The 25591-nt window shown below is 38.3% G+C and overlaps 1 protein-coding gene across 1 annotated transcript in view; it reads left to right on the forward strand.

Moving 5' to 3' along the window:
- The first annotated feature begins 4048 nt into the window (after window positions 1-4048).
- The window catches only part of RASA1 (RAS p21 protein activator 1), a 108965-nt gene continuing 87422 nt past the window's right edge, over window positions 4049-25591 (forward strand). Inside the window, exon 1 of the mRNA XM_029942561.1 lies at window positions 4049-5140. Coding sequence (XP_029798421.1) covers window positions 4626-5140 — 515 coding nt within the window. The 5' untranslated portion in view covers window positions 4049-4625. The remainder of the gene's footprint in view (window positions 5141-25591) is intronic.

A 25591-nucleotide genomic window follows, 5' to 3' on the forward strand; every position in this document is an offset into this window, starting at 1 on the left:
GAGGGGCAGAGAGAGAGGGAGACACAGAATCTAAAGCAGGTTCCAGGCTCTGAGCGGTCAGCACAGAGCCTGACGTGGGGCTCGAACTCACAAACCATGAAATCATGACCTGGCTGAAGTCGGATGCTTACCAGACTGAGCCACCCAGGTGCCCCAAGAGAAGGAATATTTAGATCCAACTGCTCTAAGCTCCTTTAGTCATCAGAAGAAGACTTCTGATAATTTTCTTTGAAGCGTATTATTTTACAGCCTCAGAGATCATACTATTCTTTAATTTCTTCACAGTTTATAATTTCCATAAATCTTATTTAGTTAATATACTACATACTGTAATCTCTGCAGTACCATTTACTTTTCAATAAAAATAATTTCCTTTAACTTCTGTCTCTTCAATGTTATTTTCTCAAAACATCTCCCTAATAAGGAAAAATGTGCTTCTGAAGATTCTAAGATGAGGTCAACAAATGCAGTAGGAATATTAGGGGTTAGGAGTAAAAGCTTCTTTTCAAAATTTCTTGGGTCAATGGAAACTTTTGGTATTATTTAGAAAAACTTGGATAGCTGACTATGTGTTAGGGCATGAAACATAATTTGGGATTCTTCAAACACAGCTGTAAACTCTTTCTCACTTCTTGCTCAGTTTTCTCCTCAGAAACAATGCATATATTTATTGTAAACCCCTTGAGATTCTCTATAATTGTATTACTGCCTAAAAATGACCTTCTCACATACTGAGGTATCAAAACTGAAAAATATGTTGGAATGTATTACATTCATATTTAAGTTGCCAATAAAATCAGAATGAGCCAAATTCATTTTCTAAAAATTAAATGTTCAGATTCTTTTCACCCACAAGTCTTTGCCCAGCATTTTTGATTATTTATTTTTCATCAAATACTATATTTAATTCAATATCTGGATAACTTTTTTTTAAAATCACAGATATCCAAGATTGTTTTAGTAAAGGTAAATGCCATTTTCAATTTTCCTCTTTTGTATATTGTTCTTTTTTCAGTACCTCCTTGTTTAATATTATCTGTAAATTTAATTAACAGACTGTTTACTTCCCTTTGTTAACTGATGTTACATAACACCATGTCTAACACCAGTTCCTGCAGAATCCCTGTAATGCCTCTCTCCACATACATATTTCATATATTTTTTAAATTTGTTCTTTAGTTTTTGACTCATGAAACTTTAAGGAGTTTGACTCATGAAAGCTCAAGAAATCAAGAAATACAGGGGCTTGGAAGAAAAGAAAAGGACACCCAGAAGTAGAAATTGAGGGAGACATTAGTAGGAGCAAAGAGAACATGGACTATAAATGAGAGAAGGGGAGAAGGTCAAGGTGAGTAGAAAAAGAAAAAAAAAGCAATAGACAAAAATAAGGTATAAACATTTAACCCTTCTATAAAAATAAAATGTCACTGAAGATAGAGGACTGACTTGAGATTCAGGAAGCATACAAGTAATAGTAAAGACCAAAACCTAGATCTGTCCAATAAAAGGAGTATATAAGATATTTGAAAGATAACTCAGAAGTGATAAGTGGCAGTTTTTTTGGATAAAAAGGACGGTACAACTCTAAGATTGACTATATGGTGAGATATTGGTATTAGATTGATACACAAACAGATATAGTAGGTGTTTCCTACTATAGTTAGCAATTGCTATCCAAAGATGTGGCTGATCTAATCCAGTATCTGTTAAAACGATGGAGCCCTGCTCACAGCTGTTGGCAAGGATGCCTAGCGCTGGGCTAGGCAGTGGGAGAGAACACATGTTGTATTTGTAGTATAAGTTCATAGATACATACACCTAAAAGTAACTAGAAAATGATATGATTCACTGTGTAATTGGTGTTGGAGTGCATTAAATATTGGGTTTAACTGGTAAATAATTTTCAAAGGAGGGAAGACAATTCTGCAAATAGTAGTGAGCCTGGCCTGGGATCTTAGGCAGCATACAAATGATGCATGAGCCAGAGATCTGTGATAACAAGAGCTGGTCATAACTCGCCAGTCCAGGGCCCCAGATTCAAAGGCCGATGCGGGTAATTGGGATGGGAGTGTTGGACGACTGGGATGGTAATTCGCTGTGGTTTTCGGGCACAGGCTATTTGAAAATTTGTTGGCAGAGAAATTAAAAGAAAAGGAAAACCTCTTTTCAGGGAGGTCCCTGTAAGAAGTAGGACCACATTATTATTATGGAATTACTTCACTATGCATTTTCTCATTTTCCAACCTCCTTTCTAGAGTAGTCTGGGACTTGGCAACACAATACCAATCTACCTACCTAATGAATGGCATTGAGTTGGCTTTCTCATCTATTCTTCTTTGCTTGAGAACCATTTTGTAGGTATTGCATACCTCCTTCTTAATTAGCATACTATAGTATAGTGGTTCTTAAATGTGTAAACTTGGAAGGCCTAGTTAAGATTCCTGTGATTTCTGAATCAGAGGGTCTGGGATGGAGCCAAGAATTTGTAGTTCTAACAAGTTCCTAGGATAATGCTGGTCTAAGACCACTTTTGTGACTAATCCATCTTCGCTCTCTCAAGTGGTACACTGTATAAGAGGTAAGCACAATGAAGAAGTCCTCGGGATTACTTTTTAATCAAGTTGGTCACTGACTTGGCAAATAGTGCTTATGCAAACTTCTAAAGTAAAGGAAAATGTCGTGTGCACCTCGCCACCTCTTTTAGTGATCTTTTCCTTTTTTCCTGAGCCTCTGTTACAGCCCATTCCCTATGTGCTCCTCTCTTGGTTTGATCGTCCTTAGCGGAGAAAACATCCAACTGAAAGACCAATATTTAAAGGTATTTCATGTGAGATTCCTCCTAAGAGAATTAAAAAATACATACATATATATACATATATATACATATATATGTGTGTGTGTGTATATATATATATATCTAAGACTCCAAAGGGCACATTGCACATACTGTAATTTCAAACAATGGAAATGATTCCTCCATCTATATGCATGCATGCGATAGTTTATATAAATTCCAGCATAAAAGACAAAACAAACCTCATCTGTCTGGCTATATTTAGTGTGAGATATAAGTTTATTGATAATTGTTGAAGCTATGCATAATTGCATCTGGCACTTTGGAACCTTGACATTTTCCTTGTTCAAGGTTCTCTATGCTTCACATGTGCATTGTGGAGCATGCCCCACCGTGTTCTGCATGCAAATGAGTGTCACCCCTTCCTCTCCTCACCTCATTAGTACCCAACATACCTGTGATGGTACTGGTGTGTGTGTTGGGCGGGGGAATAGAGATTGAGAGGTATGACAGGAGAGATGGTGATTGTGAGAAAGAAAACAAAATGTATGGTCTCAGAAATCCCACTTTACAACTATTATTTCCACCAAAATTTTTAGCTCACCCTATTTACTTCCCTATTTCCTTTGAGTGTCAGAACGTAGTTTCAAATTTCATTTTATTTTTTAGTACGGAACGCAACGAAAACAGATAAAACAGTAGTACTGCCTTGAACTTCGAAGCAATCCTTCATCCCCGGGCTTCGCGTCCGGCTTCTGCACCGCTGGCTAAAGGTGTATTTTTTTTTTTTTTTAACCAGTCAGGAAGCAGAGACCTGGCTTCGCAGCATCTTCCTTTCCCTTTTCCTCGGTTCCTTCCTCCCCTCCCCTCCAGGTCCTTCCAGCCTCTGCCGCTTGCGCGGTGTCGCACGGCCGCATGCTTGGTACCCACTCCTCCTCTCCGCACCCTCCGCCCATCAAACAAAACCCTGAAAGACAGGCGCGCCTTGCCGCCGGCTACACCCACGAGAGAAACGGCCACGCCACCACACACTCCAACCACAGCCAAAGAGTGAGCGCGGCCGCGCACCGCGCGTCCCCGCCGCTTCCTTCCCTCCCGACGCTTCCTTTTCCTCCCTCCAGTCTCAGCGCACTCACCCCCACTCCGGGAACGCGCCTGCGCAGAAGTTGCGCTCGCCCTCCTCCCCCGCCCTTCCTTCCCTCGGCTCCTGCACTGGTGCCCCGCCTTCCTTTCTCTCTAGTCGGTTTCACTGAGTGCTCCAGGTTGGGAGCTGTTCAGTCGATTTCCCCACTACCCCGCCCCTCTTCCTCTTTTCTCCCCACCCCTCCCATCTCCTGGCCGGTGGAGGATGAAGCGGCTGCAGTGGCCCCAGCCCCAGCAGCGGCACCGGCGGTGGCTGCGGTGGGGGTGGCCGGAACTAGGGTGGTGAAGAAGCGGTGGCGGTGGCGGCGGCGGCGGCGGCTGAAGGAGCGGCAGCCGCCCCAGCCGCTTCCTCTGTGCTTCCCTTCCTCTTTAGTGCAGCCAGGAAGTTTTTCAGTTCTGTGCATGTGTGTGTGCGTGAGTGTGGGTGTGTAAGGTGAAGGTTGGGGCGGCGTTTGTGCAGGCGTTGAGTTTTTTGCCCACTTCGCTTCCCGTAACCCGGGCAGCTCCGGAGCCTGGGCTGTGGCCCGAGGAGGGGGCGCGGCGGCGGGCTCTCTTCTTTTGTTGTTGTTTCCTCCGCCTGGGGAGCTGAAAGGGGGACGCGCCTGGGTGGGGCGGCTCGGAGCCCGGGCCTGGTGGCCCCCGGGGCTCCCGGGCGAGCTGGGTAGGGCAGAGTAGAGCGGGCTTCAACATGATGGCGGCCGAGGCCGGCAGTGAGGAGGGCGGCCCGGTGACCGCCGGGGCAGCAGGAGGCGGCGCAGCCGCGGGCTCGAGTGCCTATCCGGCAGTATGTAGGGTGAAGATACCCGCGGCGCTGCCTGTGTCTGCCGTGCCCTATCCTGGGCTGGCGGAGGCCGGAGTGGCCGGGACCGTGGCTGGCGGAGCCGCCTTGGCGTCAGGGTTCCTGGGAGCTGGGTCTGTGGCGGGGGCACTGGGGGGAGCCGGACTGTCAGGGGGAGGTGCTGCTGCTGGCGTGGCTGGTGCCGCCGCCGGACCTGGAGGAGAGATGGGTCTCGCCAAGGGGACCACGTCGTTGCCTGCTGAGACCTTCGGAGCAGGCGGCGGTTTCCCCCCGCTGCCGCCGCCTCCTCAGCTACCCCCTTTGGGCGCCGGCCTGGGAACGGTGGACGAAGGTGACTCGTTGGATGGACCAGAATACGAGGAAGAAGAGGTCGCCATCCCGTTGACTGCTCCGCCAACTAACCAGTAAGTCAAGACAGCTGCTGTTCAGGGGCTGGGGCAGCTGGCTCGTGGAAAAGGTGGGAACACCTACCTCGTTCTTTCAGCTGTGATTTGTTCTGAAAAGTTGTGTAGTTTCAGGTTCCGCGCCTAGGAATTTAATTTGATAACTCATCGTCCCTAGGGGCATACTCCCTGGCGTCTTTGTATATTTATTGTTACACTGGGAAGATGTAAAGTTTTAAGATGAGAAGCATGGGAAAAATGTGTATCCATTGAGAACCGGATATAGTTCTGCCCCTTCCAAATCGAGTTGGCGTCCTGGGATTCAGCTGAGCTTGCAGCTGCCAAGGCAGTCTTAGTTTGTATTAACCTGTATGTGTATTCCCTGTTGAAGCTAGATTATTCGTCAGAAGCTTTGAATATACGAGTATTTGAATGAGTATTGTGCTGATACCATTCGAAACATCCATTGGTCAGAATGCTTTGTTTCTGTGGCACTGCAAATCCCTATTTATGCCAATGGAAAGCATAACAATGCAGAAAAGTCTTCAGATCGCTTCTGAAGATGTGGGTCAGCCAGAAAGGAAAGGGGTTCTGTGAATTACAGGTGTGTTTAAGGGCCTGTCCTCAACAGTATCTGTAACTTATGCCAGAAAACTCCCATTTATTATTAGTGTAATCTTATATAGTTGAGACTTGGTAAGTACAACTTTCAAGTAAGATAAAATTAAGAGTGTGAGTCCTTTCAACACTTTGTTGGTGGCCAGTACAGTGTTCTATCTGACAATTAGTTTTGACAGTATATTGCGGAATACGTAGGGCAAATAGCTTTTTCATATAGTGGGTACCTTCCCTTTTTTGTTCCCTTCATAAAGGAACACAGGTAGGTATTTATAAAGGTGGACCTTGATGGGAGGAAAATGTTAATGGTAGTAAATAAAAAGTTTAAAGTGGCAAAACTGTTTTTATAGATCCCTCACGTAAGCATTAATTGACCTTTTAGAATTTTGACAACCTTGGTGTATCAGAGAAAGATTTGGTTCATACGTTGACATTCACTATGGACAATTGAAAGGTTTGTTTGTTTTGAATAAGCTTTGGAGGATTTAGAAGGGACTTAAACATGAATTAGAAAAAGATTCTGTAATAATCCATTTTTGACTTCAGGCTACACCTTTCAATACTTAAGGTGGAAAAGTAAAATTAGCCTTATGTCATCCATGATATAGCAGTATTGTATTTCTATATTGTTCAGTAAGACTAACTTTGGTTTTATTCCAGCTTACCACATTATGTCTTTGTTTTATAGACTTCTGAAGGTGTGCTGGAAGTGTGAGAAATTTGCATTTTACAGAACTCGATACACACCTTCAAGCCTTTTTGAAAGAATCAAATATTTTACTGCACACTACATTGCTCAGTACTGTAGTTATAAGAAAGGGCAGCTTTTCATATTGAAAGAACATAGTCTTATGTCCGTATTCGTAACTAAATTGCATTAGGCATACTTAGTGTTTTCTAAATTTTTTTTAAAAAATTTTGTAGAACTGTTTTAGTTTCACAGCAAAATTGGGCAGAAAATACAGTGTTCCCATGTTCATATGACTATGAAAAGTGTTCATGTTCTAAAAGGTATCCTCCATTTCTGGCATGTTTTTCAAATTTGTCACTGAGAAGTACAAATTTTCCTCTTTTCTTTATCTTAGATATCAACTCAGAGTCACTGGAGGCAGTACAGTGTAGTGGTTAAACGTGCAGACTCTGAAGTTAGGCAAGATTTGGGTTGGAATCTTGACTCTGCAACTTTAGTCATGTGATCTTGGAAAGGTCAGTTTCCCCATCTGTAAAATGGGGAAAATAATGGTATCTTTCTCATATGGTCGTTTTTAAGGTTTAATGAGAACATGAAAGTATTCAGTATAGTGCCTGGCACATAGTAAATGTTCAACAAGCAGTATCCCTAAATAACAGTAATATAATTTTATTGTCATTAAATTACCTACTAATTCTTTTGGTACAGGGACTCCCTCACTAATCATAAAGGCCTTTCTACCATAATTAATTATATTAAAAATTATGACTTTTTTTTAATGTTTGTCTATTTTTGAGAGAGGGGCAGAGAGAGAAGGGGACAGAGGATCCAAAGTAGGCTCTGTGCTGAAAGCGGACAGCCCGATGCAGGGCTCCAACTCATAAACTGCGGGTTCATGACCTGAGCTGAAGTTGGATGAGCTGTCCAGGAGGCCTTAAAAATTATGACTCTTTAAGGTTTCTAATGGGTTAAATAGGTTTGGAGATTAAGTTCAGGTCTTTTCTATAAACTTCTGTTTTTAAATGGAAACCAAAAGTTTTAATGATTTGGTTAAATAATGTCAAATCTTCTGTAAAGGTATTGAAGAAATGTTCTTGGACTAAATTAATACTTGTTTACTGGTGACTAGCACCTTAGTTATTGGATAGCATGATATTAAGGAGGTTCGGGTTGTAGGTTTCAGTCCATAGTAGTTTGTTAGACTTGGGTTCCCTGGTCACAGAATTCAACTGTGTATCCAACTAGTTTGGTGCTGTTGGTCACGAGAGTCAAATGACAATATATAGATAGACAAGTACAAATTTATTAATGCCATTAGAATTTTGTACCTTGTTTTTCTGTGTGCATGGTGAATCATTGTCTCATGTTTATTACTGAGCATTTACAGGAGTTGGGTTAAGGTTGGAGAAGTTTGTATAATTTTAACTATTACACTTATTTGAATATTTTCTTTTTCACAAATTTTGAGGAAAAAAATTAAAAAGGAAAGAAATTTTCCATGTGTATTTCTATGCCCTAGAAGGCTCTGTATCTAAAACTAACAGATTTCTTTTTCAAGATAGAGAAAAGTTAAAGGAGTTTGTCCCTGTAGGCCTTCTGATTTTATCGACCTGTTGTTAGTGGCCTTGGTTATTTTTTTGTCTCTTCTCTAGAGGTGAGGGGTATAGTAAAGCAGCACTGTTCCCTTAGTCCACCTTCAATTATATGTAGAGACTTTTTAAATTTTGTTTATTTTATATTTGAGAGATAGCATGTGTACACGCCAGCAGGGAAGGGACAGAAGGAGAGGGAGAGAGAGAGAATCTTTTTTTCTTTTAATTTTTTAAAATATTTATTTTTGAAAGAGAGAGCGCACGCAGGAGAGAGAGAGTGGGGGGATGGGCAGAAAGCCAGGGGGACACAGAGTGAGAATCTGGCTCCAGGCTCTGACGCGGGGCTTGAATTCATGAAATGGGAGATCATGACCTGAGCTGAAGTCAGACCCTCAACTCACTGAGCCACCCAGGCGCCCCAGAGAGAATCTTAAGCAGGCTTCGTGCCCCGAAGCAGGACTCTTATCTAATGACTCAAGTGTGACCTGAACTGAAATCAAGAGTTGAATGTTTAACTGAGTGGACCACCAGTGCCCCTACATGTAGAGATTTTAAACCGTCACCTGCAGTAGCTGGATGCCCTAGGAATGAATTCAGTCCGTGCGTCTATATTGCTTGCTCGTGGTGTATTTCGAACATTTGGTAATTAGTTGCTACCATTTAAAAATAGGAAGACGTCACATTTAAGAAGTCTTAGTTTCTAGCACACTTGCAAAATCACAGGATTTGGGTCTACCTGCTTGCTGTTCCTGTTTGAGAGCAGATTGCTAGAGCTGAGTAATGGTTACCCCTCTTGGGTGAGTTCCGCGCTCTAGTTTGCTGTAGTCTCTACCAGGCTTGCTTTGCCTTTGGGTTTATTTGCCTGGCACGTGGTGTAGCTCTTACCCTGGACCTAATATGCTGGCTTCCCAAGCTGAAGCTTGAAGGAAAAGGAAATAAGGAAGGTAAGTCATACCTTTCTTTTCTTTAAAAAAAATTTTACTGTTCTACAAAAATAAAATCATAATTAAGCCAGATAATTATTAGAGGTTAATGTTAGGACATGTAGCGTTTATTAAGTTTGTCACTAAGTGCATTATAACCATGGGTGATTCATTATTTCTTAATAAACATAGGGGTGAGAATTGCAAAGATTAGTTATGTAGAGAGTGGTTGCTGCCGAGGACCCAGATATTTTTTACAATATTTGTATGAATAGTAGAGAAGTGTAGTAGGTGCGTAATTTAAGGAATTAAAAAAAAGGGTTAGATGTCTTTTTCTCAAGTCTCTCTTCTCGGGCAGTTACAGCTCTTGTAGGAAGTAAACCAACTATTATGATTCAGGCTAGATTAAGATAAATATCATGAGTGAAGTATTAGCAAACGGTCATGGGCTTTAAAAGGATAAGAAATTTACGTAATTAGGGTCAGTAAGTCTTTGAGGAAAAGTAGCAAGGATGGTATCCCGGCGACTTAATTTATTTTCTAAACAAGACCTTTTTGGTCCCCACGCTCTTGGCTTAATGGTTATATCAGGTAAAAAAAGACTTAGAGGTGAAATGAGTATAGTCTTCTGACCCTGAGTGAAGAGTCTTTCTACTGAACTCTTAATTACTTATCTGCGGTCTGGAAGGAGATTGAAGAAGGTGTCTATAGTTACTGAGAATACAGAGAACAGCCCACAGCTAGGATTGGTTTGGATCATTGATTAGGCGCTTGGGGGAAACCAGGCAAACATTATTGAAAGAGATAAAAAGAAAAAGGACAGCTGTAAATTAGGAAGAAGGAAGGGAAAGCAAATGTAGGCCTTTCTGGTTGCTTTACTCTTGTCTCTTTACTGGCCTTTAGGGAGATGAGAGAATGCCTTTAAGAGCAACTCTAATATCCAAAACAGTACCTTGATAGTGCTGAGGGGGACTTAAAATAGTTATTAACAATAACTGTTATTACTGCTGACATTTCTTGGTTATTAGTACCTAACAAGAACTGTTCTAATTGGCCTACATGTGTTAGTTTAGTTATATATTGCTTTACTCCAAAACTAAAGGTTTATTTGTTCTTGATTCTGAAGTTGGTCAAGGCTTGATGGGGACTGCTGCATGTGTCATTTGTTGGCAATAATATCCATGGAGGCTTCTTAATGATGCCTCAGCTGGGATGGCTGGAACAGCTGATGGAGAGCTGGGACTATAACAGCCCTTCCTCTTGTATCCCCTTCATGCAGCCTTTCCCCTTAATTAGCTTGGGCTTCTCCCCAGCATGGCAGCAGGGCTTTGTGAAGGAGCATTTCAATAGGACAAGCCTCACTGTGCACTTACCAGTGTGTGCTGATGTTCCAATGGCCAGTTTTAATAAGCGTGACCCCTTTCAGATTTTGTATGGGTGGGACTGCATTAGCACCACAGTGAGATTTGTTGAGGGCACCAGAGTAACTGCTTGCCTCATGAGTTATTCGTTTACATGTATTCCCAGATAATACTAGGATAGTAGTGCTGAGGATGAAGTGGGAGAAAGGGCGAGTATTAGAATTTCTTCCCTTAGGCTTGACGTGGTAAATTGTCTTTCAGTAAACGATCAGATATCCTCACAGTAGAATTTGCTTCTGACCAGCGTTATCTTAATTTTAAACCAGGTTATGGAGTATGGATGCTGGTTCTGGCTCATTGTTGAATGTGCAGTGTATATATGGTAGGTGTGTCATCTTGAAATTACCTGCAATACATTTCACTTGTGGGCTAAGTTAGAAATAGTTATCAGACACTACTTACTGGTAACTTCCCCCTGTTTCTAATCATATAAACAGGATTTGGGGTACGGTTTTAGGCATTTCAGTTACTGAACATTTTAGGGGGCAAAAATATAAAAGAATATACATACAATCTATTTGAAAGATGAGGCATTAGTGACAGAGACATAAGATGATAAAATTAATCTAATGGGCGCCTGAGTGGCTCTGTCGGTTGAGTGTCCGACTTTGGCTCAGGTCATGATCTCACCATTCATGGGTTCAAGCCCTGCATCAGGCTCTGTGCTGAATGCTTGCTAAGAGCCTGGCTGCTTCAGATTCTGTGTCTGCCTCTCTCTGTGACCCTCCCCTGCTCACGCTGTCTCTCTCTCTCTCAAAAATAAATAATAAAAAACATTAAAAAAGTTAATCTTACAGATATGTTGTACAGATACAGTTTTTGAATTAGGGGATAATTGTGGAAGAGTTTAAAGAATGAAAGTTACTGAAAGAATAAGTTGAGATTTCATACTGTAATCATCTAACTGGAGTTTTACAGCAAGTTGGATTAGTTTTTGTAGTATTGTTATTTGATATTATAATCATACAAGTGGTATTCATAGATGCATAGTATTTTATTGGTAGATGAAATTCTCATTTGCTGAGCTGCAGAAACAGAATGGTTTGGTTAAGGTCACATAGGTAGTAGCAGAACTGGGACAGAATCCAGTTCTCCTAATTTTTCAAATATGTTTAGATTTGAGTAATATTTACAATGACTGTGTGTGGGAGGGGGGAGGAGGGAGGCAGAAGCCCAGGATTGACTAGTCTGTTACCATTATCTAGGCACTTTACAAACATTATTTTGTTTAATCCTCGCAGCTATACAGTGAGAATAGATATTCCCTCATTTTTAGTGTTCACAAAACTGAGTAATGGAATTCTAATGCAAATACTATACTTCTTCCTTTGCCTTGCCTCCTTCCATTAAGTATAATATACACATATATATGCACACTTATATAAAACATCTACTTCAGGGCTGGCTGGTCACTGGGTATTATGGGCTGCATTCTGTCCCCTTTAAACTCATAGGGTTGAAGACCTAACTCCCAAAGTAGCGGTTTATGAGTAGCTCCTTAAAGAGATAATTAAGATTAAATGAGGTTATAATGGTCGGTCCATAATCTTCTTGGACTTTGTAAGAAGAAGAGACACCAGGAGTGCAAATACACAGAGAAAAGGACGCGTGAGTTCACAGTGAGAAGGTGGCCAACTGAAGCCAGGGAGAGTGGCCTCATTAGAAAGCACCTCTGCTTTCACTTTAATCTTGGACTCAGCCTCCAGAACTGTGAAAAATAAATTTTTGTTATTTAAGTAATTCAGTCTGTGGTATTTTGTTATGACAGCACAAGCTGACTGATATGGTAAACTAGGTAACGCTTCATTTTTTTATTTCTATCTTTCACTATAGGAAAGAAACACTCTCTCTATACTTTACCTTCTTTCTTATGTGTTAGTGATTTTTATCTCCATTTTTGTCTAACCTGTGTTGAAAGATGGCAAAATTATTTAAATGCATGTCTGATTATTATAGTCTGAAAAGATCCTACATATGACAGTGGGTGGTAGCCTTGGAAAATCTTGGGGGAAGACATTACTCCAACATAATTTCTGTATTCACTCTGTTCATTGTTGTATTATTCACTGGTTTTCTTCATGTATGTACACATGCATTATCTTTTTTATTATTATTTTGTCTGGATGTCACTAAGATAAATACCTCATCAACATTTATCAAAAGCTAGATTTCAGTTTATTACAAAAGATATAACTCAGGAACAGCCAAATGAAGAGAAGCATGGGGCAAGGTCTGTCAAAAAGGGTACAGAGCTTCTGTGCCCTCAGGGGGTGCGCCACTCCTCACTTCCATGTGTTCACCAACTGGAAGCTCTCTCAATATTATTTTGAAATTCCCTTTCTCCTACAAATCTGTCTGAAGCTTAAGGGAAAGACCTAGTGATCTCTCTCAACTCTCTTAGGTCTCTTTGTAGGTTCAACCTACTAGACTGCGTTCACAGCTAGGACACTTCTATGATAGACCATCTGTCTTCTCTATCCATGTCTGTCTACATACCTGTTGATTTCTCTCTGAGATTGTAAAGTTAATGTTTTAATTTTGAGGTAATTGTATAGATATACATTTAGATTTAAGAAATGATATGAAGTATGTGTTCTTCACCCATTTTTCCTTAGTGGCAACATCTGGTATGGCGACTAGGAAAGTGACATTGATTTAATTACTTCAGATTTCATTGCTTCTGCCTACAGTCATGTGTGTCTTACATGTTTAGTGTGCATTTACTTCTATGCAGTTTTATCCCATACATAGATTTGTGTAACTATCACCACAGTAAATAGAAAGATCAGTGTCATCACCACCAGGATTTTTGTGCTGCCTTTTTATAACCATACTGACCTCCTTCCTCCTCTTCCTCATCTCTAACTCCTGTTTTTCATTTTGTCATTTCAAAAAATGTTGTAAAACAAACAAAACACACAAAAAACCATGCTGTACAGATGGAATCCTATAGTATGCCACCTTTTAGGATTAGCATTTGTTTAACATAATTCCCTCAAGATTCATTCAAGTTGTTGCATGTGTCAGTACTTTGTTACTTTTTATTTGCTGAGGAGTATTGCATGGTATGGATGTAGGACAGTTTAGCAATTAACCCATTGGAGAACGTTTGGATTATTTCCAGTTTTGATTATTAGGAAAAAAGAGCTGCTATGAACATTTGTGTTTATGTTGTCATGTGAGCAGCAGTTTTCATTTTTGTCAGATAGATGCCCAAGAGTGCAATTGGCTAGATTGTGTGCTAATTGCATGTTTAGTTTTATTAGAAACTGCCAGTCTGTTTTCTAGAGTGGCTGTATCCGTTTACATTCTCACCAGCAATGTATGAATGATCCAGATTCTCTGTATCCTTACCAGGATTTTATATGGTCATAATTTTTTATTTTAGCTATTCTCATTGGTGTTTAGTGATCTTATTGTGTTTTTGATTGTTTGTTTATTTTTGAGAGTGTGTGGATAGAGGATCTGAAGTGGAGGTGGTAGGGGAGGGCTCCCTGCTGACAGCAGAGAGCCTGATGTGGGGCTTGAACTCAGGAGCCATGAGATCATGACCTGAGTCAAAGTCTGATGCTTAACCCACTGAACCACCTGGGTGCAGTGGTTGTAAATTGTATATTTTCTAATGGCAGAGGATGTTGAAAATCTTTTCATATGCTAATTTGCTATCTGTTGTCCTGTTATGTGAAATGTTTGTTCATGACTTTTGCCCATTTTCCAATAGGATTGTTTTATTGGGTTTTGAGAATTCTAAATATTAGTCATTTGTCTGCTTTGTGCAGATACTTTCTTCCATTCTGTGGCTTTTCTTTTTCCTTTCAACAAGGTCTTTTTTAAAAAAATTTTTTAATGTTTTATTTATTTTTGAGACGGGGAGAGAGAGAGAGACAGCATGAGCAGGGGAGGATCAGAGAGAGAGGGAAATACAGAATCGGAGATAGACTCCAGGCTCTGAGCTACCTGTCAGCCAGAGCCCAACACGGAGCTCTAACCCATGAACTGTGAGATCATGACCTGAGCCTAAGTTGGAAGCTTAACTGACTGAGCCACCCAGGTGCCCCTTAACAAGATCTTTCTATGAGCAAAAGCTTTTAATTTTTTAAAAAGTTTACTTATTTTGAGAGAGCACAAGCAGGTGAAGGACCAAGGGAGGAAGAGAGAGAATTACAAACAGGCTGTGGTCAAGCTTGAACTCCCAAACCATGAGATCATGACCTCCGCCAAAATCAAGAGTCAGATGCTTAACCGATTGAGCCACCCAGGTGCTCCAGAAATTTTTAATTTTGAGAAGGCTTAATTTATTAGTATTTCCTTTTATAGGTTGTGCTTTTGGAGGCAAGTCTAAGTAAGAACTCTTCACCTAGCTAGGTCTCAAAGATTTTCTACTGTGATAGTTTTATAAAAGTTTTTAATGATTTAATGTTAAGTCCATGATCTATTTTGATTTCATTTTTATAAAAGATAAGATGTTTAAATTGGGGTTCCTATTTTGCCTGTGGATATCCAGTTGCTCCAGCACTATTTGTTGAAAAGGTAAATATCCTTCCTTTATTGAATTGCTTTTGCACTTTTGTCAAAAAAACAATTGGACATATATGTATGGCTTTACTGCTGGGTTTTTTGTTGAGGTCTGTTCATATACATGTCTCTATCTGCTAATATCACATTCTTGATTACTATGGCCGTGTAGTAAACCTTAATACCAGGTAGAGTGATTCCTTTTCCTTTCAGTGTAGTTTAGTTCTTCTAAGACTTGTGTCTTTACATAAAATTTTTAGAATAGGCTTGTCCATATTTGGACCAACACTTATCCACACTTTGCTTTGAGGTTTGCCAAAACTTTGCTTGAGGTTTTCAAAGGAATTGTATTAAACCTATAGATCAGTTTGGGGAGAATCGACCTCTTTGCTATATTGACATGCCTTCATTTTTTTAGGTCTTCTTTGATTTCTTTAATCAGTGTTTTGTAATTTTTGGTATAGCAGATCCTATTGTATACTTATTGTTAAATTTATACTTAAGTATAAATATTTTGTTTTCTCTGGAGCAATTTTGTGAATATTGTTATGTTTTTTATTTTAGTTTCCACATGTATTATTAATACATAGAAATAGGATTGATTTTTGCATTGGTCCTGCATTCTTTGACCCTGCTAAAATTACCTTTTTAGCTTTTAGAGGCTCTTTAACAGATTCCTTGGAATTTTCTACATAGACATGTCAGCTGCAAATAGGGACAGCTTTCTTTCTCAGCCATATGCCTTTTATTTCTTGTCTTATTGTAGCGGATAAAACTTACAGTTCTCTATTGACTAGGAGTGGTAAGAGCAGACATCCTTACTTTGTTCCTTGTCTCAGGTGAAAAACCCTTAGTATTTCACCATTAAGTATGTGTAAAAAAATTTTTTTTTTTTTTTTTTACATTTACTTATGTTTGAGAGACAGAGACAGAGCGCGAACAGGGGAGGGACAGAGAGAGAGAGGGAGACACAGAATCCGAAGCAGGCTCCAGGCTCTGAGCTACCTGTCAGTTAGAGCCCAACACGGGGCTCAAACCCACAAACTGTGAGAGCATGACCTGAGCCGAAGTTGGACACTCAACCAACTGAGCCACCCAGGCACCCCTAAGTATGCTTTTTTTTTTAAATGTTTACTTTTGAGAGAGAGCGAGCAAGTGAGCGAGAGAGAGCAAGCGTGCACACAAATTGGGGAGGGGCAGAGAGAGAGAGAGAGAGAGAGAGGGAGACATAGAATCCGAAGCAGGCTCCAGGCTCTGAGCTGTCAGCACAGAGCCTTATGATGGGCTGGGACTCATGAACCATGAGATCGTGACCTGACATTTGACTGACTCAGCCACCCAGGAACCCCAAATAGGATGTTAAGTATAGATTTTGTGGGGAGGTAGTTGGGTATTCTATCAAGTCAAGATAGGTCACCTGTCTGCCTAGTTTACTGAGAGTTTTTATTATAAATGAATGCTGGATTTTGTCAGATATTTTTTCTGAGTCAGTTTATATGATAGGATTGTTTTTCTTCGTTGCTATTGGAGATTACACTAATTTTTTTCTTTTAATGATGAACCAGTCTTGTATACCTGGAATAAATTGCATGTAGTTATGATGTGTGATGTTTTTAAATATTGCTGAATGTAGTTGTTGATTTGAGAATTTTTGTGTCTAAGACATGAGAGATACTGTTTTGCAGCTTGTGATAGCTTTGTCTTGTTTCAGTATATGGGTAATTCTGACATCACTGAATGAGCTAGGACACTTTGCTTCCTCTTCTGATCTTTAGAAGAATTTGCGAAGTTTTGGTCTTGAAATATCTGGTACTATTTTCTAGTGAAAACATCACAGCTTGGGATTTTTTTTTGAAATTTAAAATTATGATTTTGTTCTTTAATGATTAGAGGAGTATACATAATATTTATTTTGGTTTAAATCTGATAATACAAATGGCCCCTGACTTAAGATTTACTGATTTATGATGGTGTGAAAATGATACACATTTGGTAGAAACCATACTTGGAATTTTTATCATTTCCTCGGCGTGGCCATACATGGTAGGATTCTTTCTTCTGATGCTGGGCAGCAGCAGTGAGTCATAGCTCCCAGTGAGCCATGCAGTCATAAGGGTAAACAACCACAACTGATACACTTAAAAAAATTCTGCACCCTTAAAACCATTCTGTTTTTCACTTTCAGTATAGTATTCAAAAATTACATGAGGTATTCAACACTTTTTTAAGGGATTTTAGGGTAGGGATTTAATATTATTGATTTGAGACATCTTTTTTTTTTTTTTTTTTGCTCATATAATAAGCTCATGTAATAATGCTCTACCTTTCCCTCTTGGCACTGCTTTAGTTGTAGCACACATCTTTTGATGTGTCTTCTGTGTTGTTTTTTTCATTTTTTATTCAATTCTCTGTTTCTTTAATTTACTTAGCAACTTAATTCTTTGATCCATACGTTGTTTAGAAGTATGTTAGTTTAATTTCCAAGTATTTTGAGATTTAGTCGCTGTCTTTTTGTTATTGATTTCTAGTTAGAGTCCATTATGGTCAGAGAACATTTTTGTACAATTTCAATACTTTAAATTTGTTGAAGCTTGTTTCATGGACCAGGATATGGTCTGTTTTTGTAAGTGTACTGTGGATGTTTGAAAAAAAAAAAAAAGACAACTAAAAGCATATTTGGCTGTTATTTGATGAAGTCTTCTATGTATGTCAGGTCCTTTTGGTTGATTGTGTTCTTTATTTTTATTTATTTTTTTATAGTAGCTGATCCTCTATTATTTTTTTTAATGTTTTATTTATTTTTGAGACAGAGAGAGAGCATGAGTGGGCAGGGGCAGAAAGAGAGGGAGACAGAATCGGAAGCAGGCTCCTGGCTGTCAGCACAGAGCCCGATGCAGGGCTCAAACCCATGAACGTGAGATCATGACCTGAGATGAAGTTGGAGGCTTAACTGACTGAGCCACCCAGGCGCCCCCTGATTGTGTTCTTTAGAACTTTTAAAGCTTCGCTGATTTTCTCTTTGGGATTTCTGTGGGTCTCTGAGAGGGGAATCTTGAAGTTTCCAACTGTAATTAGTCTATTTCTCTTTTCAGCTCTGTCAGTTCTTCATGTATTGTGTTTTGTGTGTATCATTTAGAATTGTTATGTATTCCTGATGGATCCATCCTTTATCATTATAACATGTTCTTTTGTTCTTAGCAATTGCTTTTGGTTTAAAGTTTATCTAATACTGAGTGGTGCCTGAGTGGCTCAGTTGGTTGAGTCCCTCTGACTTCAGCCCAGGTCCTGATCTCATGGTTGGTGGGTTTGAGACTCTTGTTGGGCTATGCTGACAGCTCAGAGCCTGGAGCCTGCTTCAGATTCTGTATTTCCCCCTCTCTTTCTCTGTCTCTTTCTGTCTGTCTCTGTCTCTGTCTCTGTCTCTCTCTCTCTCTCTCTGCCCATCCCTGCCTCATGCTGTCTTTCAAAAATATAAATAAGTATTACAAATTTTTAAAAAAAGTTTATCTAATATTTATGATATAGCTACTCCTGCTTTTATTTCATTTAAATCCATCTTTTCCCATACTTTATCATGTGATTTTAAGTGAGTTAATTATAAACAGCCTATTTATAGAAAGCCACTTGGGTCATTGTTTTCTTAAGTCCACATAATAATTTAGAGTAATTATTGATGTGAGTAATTATTGATGTGAGGACTTATTTTTTTTAAGTTTTTACTTTAATTCCAGTTGGTTAACATACAGTTAGTTTCATGTGTACAGTATAGTGATTCAGCAATGCCGTATATCACTCAGCGCTCCTCACTTACAAGTGCAGTGCACTCCCGAATCCCCATCACCTATTTAACCCAGTCCCCTACTCCCCTTTGCCTCTGGTAACCATCAGTTTGTTCTCTACAAACAGGAGTCTGTTTCATGATTTGTCTCTCCCTATTTTGTTTTCCTTTTTGTTTGTTTTGTTTTGTTTCTTAAATTCCACATAAGAGTGAAATCATATGGTGTTTGTCTTCCTCTGACTTACTTTGCTTAGCATAATACTCTCTGGCTCCATCCATATCATTGCAGATGACAAGATTTCATTCCTTTTTTTGTAACCGAATAATATTTTATTGCATATAAATACCACAATTTCTTATCCAATCATCAGTCAGTGAACACTTGGGCTGCTCCAGTGTCTTGGCTACTGTAAATAATGCTGCTTATAAACAGAAGGTTGCATGTATCCCTTCAAATTAGTGTTTTTATATTCTTTGGGTAAATACCCAGTAGTATGATTGCTGTAGTTTTAATTTTCTGAGAAACCTCCATAGTGTTTTCTACAGTGGCTTTACGTGTTTGCTTTCCCACCAACAATGCAGGAGTGTTCCTTTTTCTCTACATTTTCACCGGCACCTTTTTTTTTTCTTGTATTGTTGATTTTAGCCATTCTGACAGTTAGGAGGTGATATCTCATTGTAGTTTTGATTTTCATTTCCCTGGTGGTGATTACGAACATCTTTGCATGTGTCTGTTGGCCATCTAAGTATCTTTTGGAGAAATGGCTCTTTATGTCTTCTGTCCATTTTTAATTGAATTTTTTAGTTGGATGTTGAGTTTTATAAGTTCTTTACACATTTTGGATACTAACCCTTTATCAGATGTATGGCATTTACTGTTAGGGCTTCTGCCAATTTGTTTTCATTTCTTGTTTTTTCTCTCATTTCTCTGTTTCTGTCTTCTTTTTATGGGTTACTTGAACATTTGTTATTGTTTCATCCTGATCCTGATGTATTTTTACTAATTTTCAAATACATCACTTTGTAGAGTTTTCTTAGTGGTTGTACTGGATATTAAAATATTGATATGTAACTTACTGAACTCTATTGGTATAAACAGTTTATCAGTTTACATATAAGTAAAGTGTGGAAAGTACTTCTCCATTTAGATTCCTTTACCCTCTCATTTTGTAAATATCATTGTTTTGACTATTTCTTTATACATTGAGTGCTGACCAGATGGTATGAATATATTTTTCTCTTGTGCTAAAATATACATGGCATAAAATTTACCATTTTAGCCGTTTTTAAGTGAATGGTTCTGTGGCATAAAGTACATTCACATTGTTGTGCAGCCATTACCCATCCAATTTTAGAATTTTTCCATCTTGCCCAATTGAAACTCTATACCCGTTAAATACAAACTTCCCATTTCCATCTCTCCCAGCTCCTGGCATCTACCATTTTACTTTGTTTTTGTGATTTCGATTACTCTAGGTTCTTCATGTAAGTAGAGTCAGACAGTATTTGTTCTTTTATGATTGACTTATTTCACTTCATATAAGTTTTCAATGTTTGTCAATGTTGTAACATTTATTGTAATTTTCCTTTTAAGGCTGAATACTATTCTTATCTTCTCTCACATTTTGTTTATGCATTTACCTGTTAATGGACACTTGGGTTGCTTCTGCCTTTTGACTCTTGTGAGTGATGCTGTTTCAACATGATGCACAAATAACTTTTTAAGTCCCTACTTTCATTTTAGGTGTATACCTAGAAGTGGAATTGCTGGATCATATGTTAATTCTGTATTTAAGTGTTTAAGGGGTTGTCATATCATCTGTGGTAGTGTTTGCACCATTTTAGAGTGCCATCTGCAATGCAAAAGGATTCTGATTGCTCCATATTCTCTCCACTAATTGCAATTTTCTGTTTCTTTCTCCTCCTCCTCTTCCAGTGTTCCTTCCTTCGCCCCCTCCTCCTCCTTTTTCTTCTTCTTCATAGTAGCTGTCCATAATGAGGTATCTCACTGTGATTTTCACTTGTATTTCCCTAATAAATGAGCATCTTTTCATGTGCTTATTAGTCGTTTGTAATATCTTATTTGGAGAAATGTCTGTTTAAGTCCTTTGTCCATTTTTTAATCAATTTGTTTTTTTGTTGTTGTTGAAATACAAGAGTTCTTTATATATTCTGGATGTCAATCCTTTTTCAGATAAATGTTTTGCAAATATTTTCTACCATTTTGTGAATTGCCTTTGTGCTCTCTTGATAGGGTCTTTTGATATACAGAGGTTTTTAAAATTTTGATGAACTCTAACTTCTTTCATCAATTAACATTTTAAAATCTCTTGAGTAGAAGGGTAATCTATTGAATCCATAGTCTTTACTGATATTCTTTTCCTATTGTTCTTTCTTCTTTTCTAATGTTCAAGGATTCCTTCGTTTATCATTTGATTAGCTGTTCTTGAAGGATACGTTGCCAATGACAAATTTAGTGTTCCTTTGCCTGCTTATGTCTTTATTTCCCCTTCATTTCTGAAAGATAGTTTTGTCAGATACAGAATTCATGGTTGACAGTTCTTATCCTTAAGCACTTGAAAGATTTTTGTTACTAAGTCTGACCTTTGTGGTTTCAGATGAAAAATCTATTATTTGAATTCATGTTCCCTTATAGGTACTGCATCCTTTCTTTGTGATTGCTTCCACGATGTTTTCTGTATTTGCAAATGTGAAATGATAATATGGCTAGGTGTAATTTCTGAGTTACTTGTTTGGGGTTCTCACTTGAGTCTGTAGAGTTTTGTTTTTCTTGAAAGTTGGAGGTTTTCAGCCATCATTTTTATGAATACTTCTTCAACTCTACGCTCTTTTTCTTCTCTTTATGGGACTCCAGTGATAAAGAGCAGTATCTTTCTTTCATTATTACTCCATAGATCTTTGAGTCTTTGTTAGTTTATATTCAGGCATTTTTCTTTCGTTCAGATTTGGTAAATTTTATTGCTCTGTCCTCAAATTCACTAATTCTGTTCTTTGTAATTCCTACCTTGAGCCCATCCAGTAATTATTTTTCCTTATTATAGTTTTCAGTTTTGTAATTTCTAATTTTTTTTATAAGTTCTATTTCTTGGCTTAGGTTTCCTATTTTTTTTGTCTTTTTCAAGAGAATTTTAATTGATCGATGAAGAGTTTTTATGATGGCTACTTTCATATCTTTGTTAGGTAACTCTAATATGTAATTTATATCAGTGTTGGCGTTTGATGATTATCTTTTTTTCTTTCCAGTAGTGATTTTCTTGTTTCTTGGTATGATGGGTGATTTTTAATTGTTGGACATAATGTCTATAGTGTAATTTTTAAAAATCACTTTTCCTCCTAAGATTGAGTCATATATTTTTATTGCCAAAACTTTGCATACTTGGAAAATGTAAAGAAAAAGAATCACTTTTGTGCTACCAAAAGTAGCTACTGCTTTTTGTATACGATATACACACATACATATAAAGGAATTATGTGTATATTTCCACCCCCAAATATATTTAGTATATATGTAATGTATATGTATACTATATATATACATATATATATTGACCCCTAGGTCTTTACTTTAAACCACTATGAAACACTGTCATGTTAATTATTTTTTTAAACCACTTAAGATAGTTTCTTTCTCTTTCTTTTTTTTTTCTAATGTTTTATTTATTTTTGAGAGATACAGTGGAGGAGGGGCAGAGAGAAGGGGACAAAGGATCTGACGTAGGTTCTGCTCTGACAACAGCAAGCCCAGTGCGAGCTTGGACTCAAAAACCATGACATCATGACCCGAGCTGCAGTCACAGACGCGCAACTGACTGAGCCACCCAAGTGCCCCTAAGATAAATTGTTTCAGTAGGAGAATGAACCTCTTTGAGGACAAATCAATACATTTATAACATTTTTTTTTGATGTTTATTTATTACGGAGACAGAGAGAAACAGAGCGTGAATTAGGGAGACACAGAGAGGGAAACACAGAATCCGAAAGTGGTATATTATAACAAAAATAAAGGTTTCTCAAGCAGTGACAACAATGATTTCATCAAACAAATTTGGGAAGCAATGTTTCCTCAAAGAATTAAACTGCAGTATATTAATTAAATTTACACAGGATGAATAAAATATGCTTTCTGGTTAGAAAGACCTAGCAGTCATAATGAGCTCATAGAAAATGGAGCTATATTAAGGTTAATTTTGTCAGTGATCATCTATGTTGAGGGGAGTGGGCTTTTTTAAGGATAAAACTTGCTTATTTCTGGTGCAGTTATTATTTATTATGTAAATACTTTGTGCTCAATAAGCAGCATCCTCTACAAATTTTTGTTTTGAAAAATTTCATACCTGCAAAAATGTTACAGGAATCATGTACCACGTAGCCATATTTACCTTTATATTTTGCACATTTCACATATCCATTTGTCTTTATACCTATATATTTTTACTGAACTATTTGTGAGTTACTTTCAGAGATCATGTTCCTTCACTCTAAAATACTACATCATGTATTTTCTAAGAATAAGGACAGTAGCCTATATAGCCAAATATAGTGAATTTAACATTAATATTAACATTTAGATATCTGCATTTGTTCCTATAATGTCTTTTTTATATCTGCTAATTTTGTCATGAATTGCATTTGTTATATCTCTTTAGTCTCTTTAAATTTAGAACAGTTCTCCCAACGTTTTTCTTTTTTTATGGCATTGATATTTTTGAAGAGTCCAGGACAGTTGCTTTGGAGAATGTGTTGCACTTTGTTTGTTTGTTGCTTCTTAATTAGATTCAGTATAACCATTCTTGGCAGAAATACTTCATAGGTCATGATTTCTATACATTGTATCCAGGGGCATATGATGTCATTTGTCCTGTTGACAGTGTATAGAAGTTTGAACTTGATTAAGGTGGATCACCTCACCCGATTTTGCCATTAAAAACAGGTAATTAATAAATAATAAATACCCAGTTGTTTTAGTATTCCTTGATGATTTTTACCTGAATCACTTAGTACTCTTTTGTAATGGTATTGTAGAATGGTGAGGGCTTTTTGTTTTTTTTTCCTATTTATTATTCCTTTGAAATTTCCTAGTTGGCAGTCTTCATTACAAAACCTTGTGATTAAAGTTTGACTTCTCACTTAATAGGCTTTCTGGGGCAAGGTAGGCTGGGAAGAGAGACATGTATTTTGACTGTTAATAGAAAAATTACTGTGGTTTCTATATTAGTCATTTATTAATTTTGTTAGAAGAGATTGACAACCTTGAGTCTAATCAACTCTTTTAAAAATATTTTTAACATTTTTATTTATTATTGAGAGACAGAGACAGAGCATGAGCATGGATGGGGCAGAGAAAGGGGGAGACAGAATTTGAAGGAGGCTTCAGGTTCTGAGCTTTCAGCACAGCCCAAAGTGGGCCTCAAACTCACAAACTGTGAGGTCATGACTCTAGCCGAGGTTCGAAGCTTAACTGAGTCACCCAGGTGCCCCTCTAATCAACTCTTGAAACCTAACTAACTTGAATTTGAGTTGCAGACCCTGCCTATTGCCTATGTCATGAAGTGTCTTGGCAGCCAGCAAGTTAATTCTGCGTCACATCCTTTTGTTTTATGTGTTTTTACAGTGACCTTGTCAGAATAACAAGGGAGGGGGTTATGCATATCTGAAAAGGCATTGGATTTTATTAGTTAAAGGTGATGAATAATTAATAGAAGTGCTATTTGAATAAGACTGTGAGTGATAATAACTGTTTAGCTTAGAGGAGTGTTATTTTTTTTTTTTTACTAATCAGCTTATTTTTCAGAGCAATTTTAAGTTAAAGGCAAAATTGAACAGGAAGTACAGAAGATTCTCATATCCTTATCTCCACACATGTACAATGTTTCCCACTATCACTAGATGGTGAGGATGTAGATCACAGTGGTACATTTGTTACAGTCAAGGAACCTAAATTAATAGGTCTTCATCACCCAAAGTTTGTGGTTTACATTAGGAATCACTCTTGGTGCTGTGCATCTTATGGATTTTAACAAATGTAAAGTGACATGTTGCCACTGCTGTAGTATCATACAGAAGAGTCTCACTACCCTAAAAACCCTCTGTGTTCAACCTAGTCATCCCGTTCTCTTCACTCCACCCTCCAAATTTTGGCAGTCTTTTTTACTATCTCCATAGTTGTCCCTTTTTCAAAATGTCATAGAGTTGAAATCTCATTACAGCTTGTAGTCTTTTCAGTTTGGCTTCTTAAACTTAGGAATATATGTGTTTAAGATTCCTATATGTTTTTCATTGTTTAATAACTCATTTCTTTTTAGTGCTGAATATTATTGCATTGTCTGGATATACCTCACTTATTTATCTCTTCGCATACTGAAGGGTATGTTGGTTGTGCCCAAGTTTCAGAATCAGTGAACTGCTGTAAACATCTGTTGCAGGATTTTATATGGACCATAAGTTTTTAGTTCATTTGGGAAAATACCAAGGAATACAATTGCTTAGGTTAGATTATATGGAAAGAGGGTAATTATTAAGAAATCTCCAGAGTTGCACCATTTTACATTCCCACCTGCAATGAATAAAGGTTTGTTTTCTTCTACATCCCCACCAGCATTTGATGTCAGCCTTTTGGATTTTGGCCATTCTTTTTAAATGTTTATTTTTGAGAGAGAGAGAGACAGACAGAGAGACAGACAAAGGAGAGGAGCAGAGACAGAAGGAGATATAGAATCAGAAGCAGGCTCCAGGCTTCGAGCTGTCTGCACAGAGCCCAACATGGAGTTCGAACTCACAGACCACAAGATTGTGACTTGAGCTGAAGTTGGACGCTTAACTGATTGAGCTACCCAGGAGCCCTGGACTTTGGCCATTCTAATGGGTTTCAGTCTTCTGCTTAGATTTGTATTTTGCAAATACTTACCTTTCAGTC

Source organism: Suricata suricatta, chromosome 6 (genome assembly GCF_006229205.1).
Source record: "Suricata suricatta isolate VVHF042 chromosome 6, meerkat_22Aug2017_6uvM2_HiC, whole genome shotgun sequence".
Lineage (NCBI taxonomy): Eukaryota > Metazoa > Chordata > Mammalia > Carnivora > Herpestidae > Suricata > Suricata suricatta.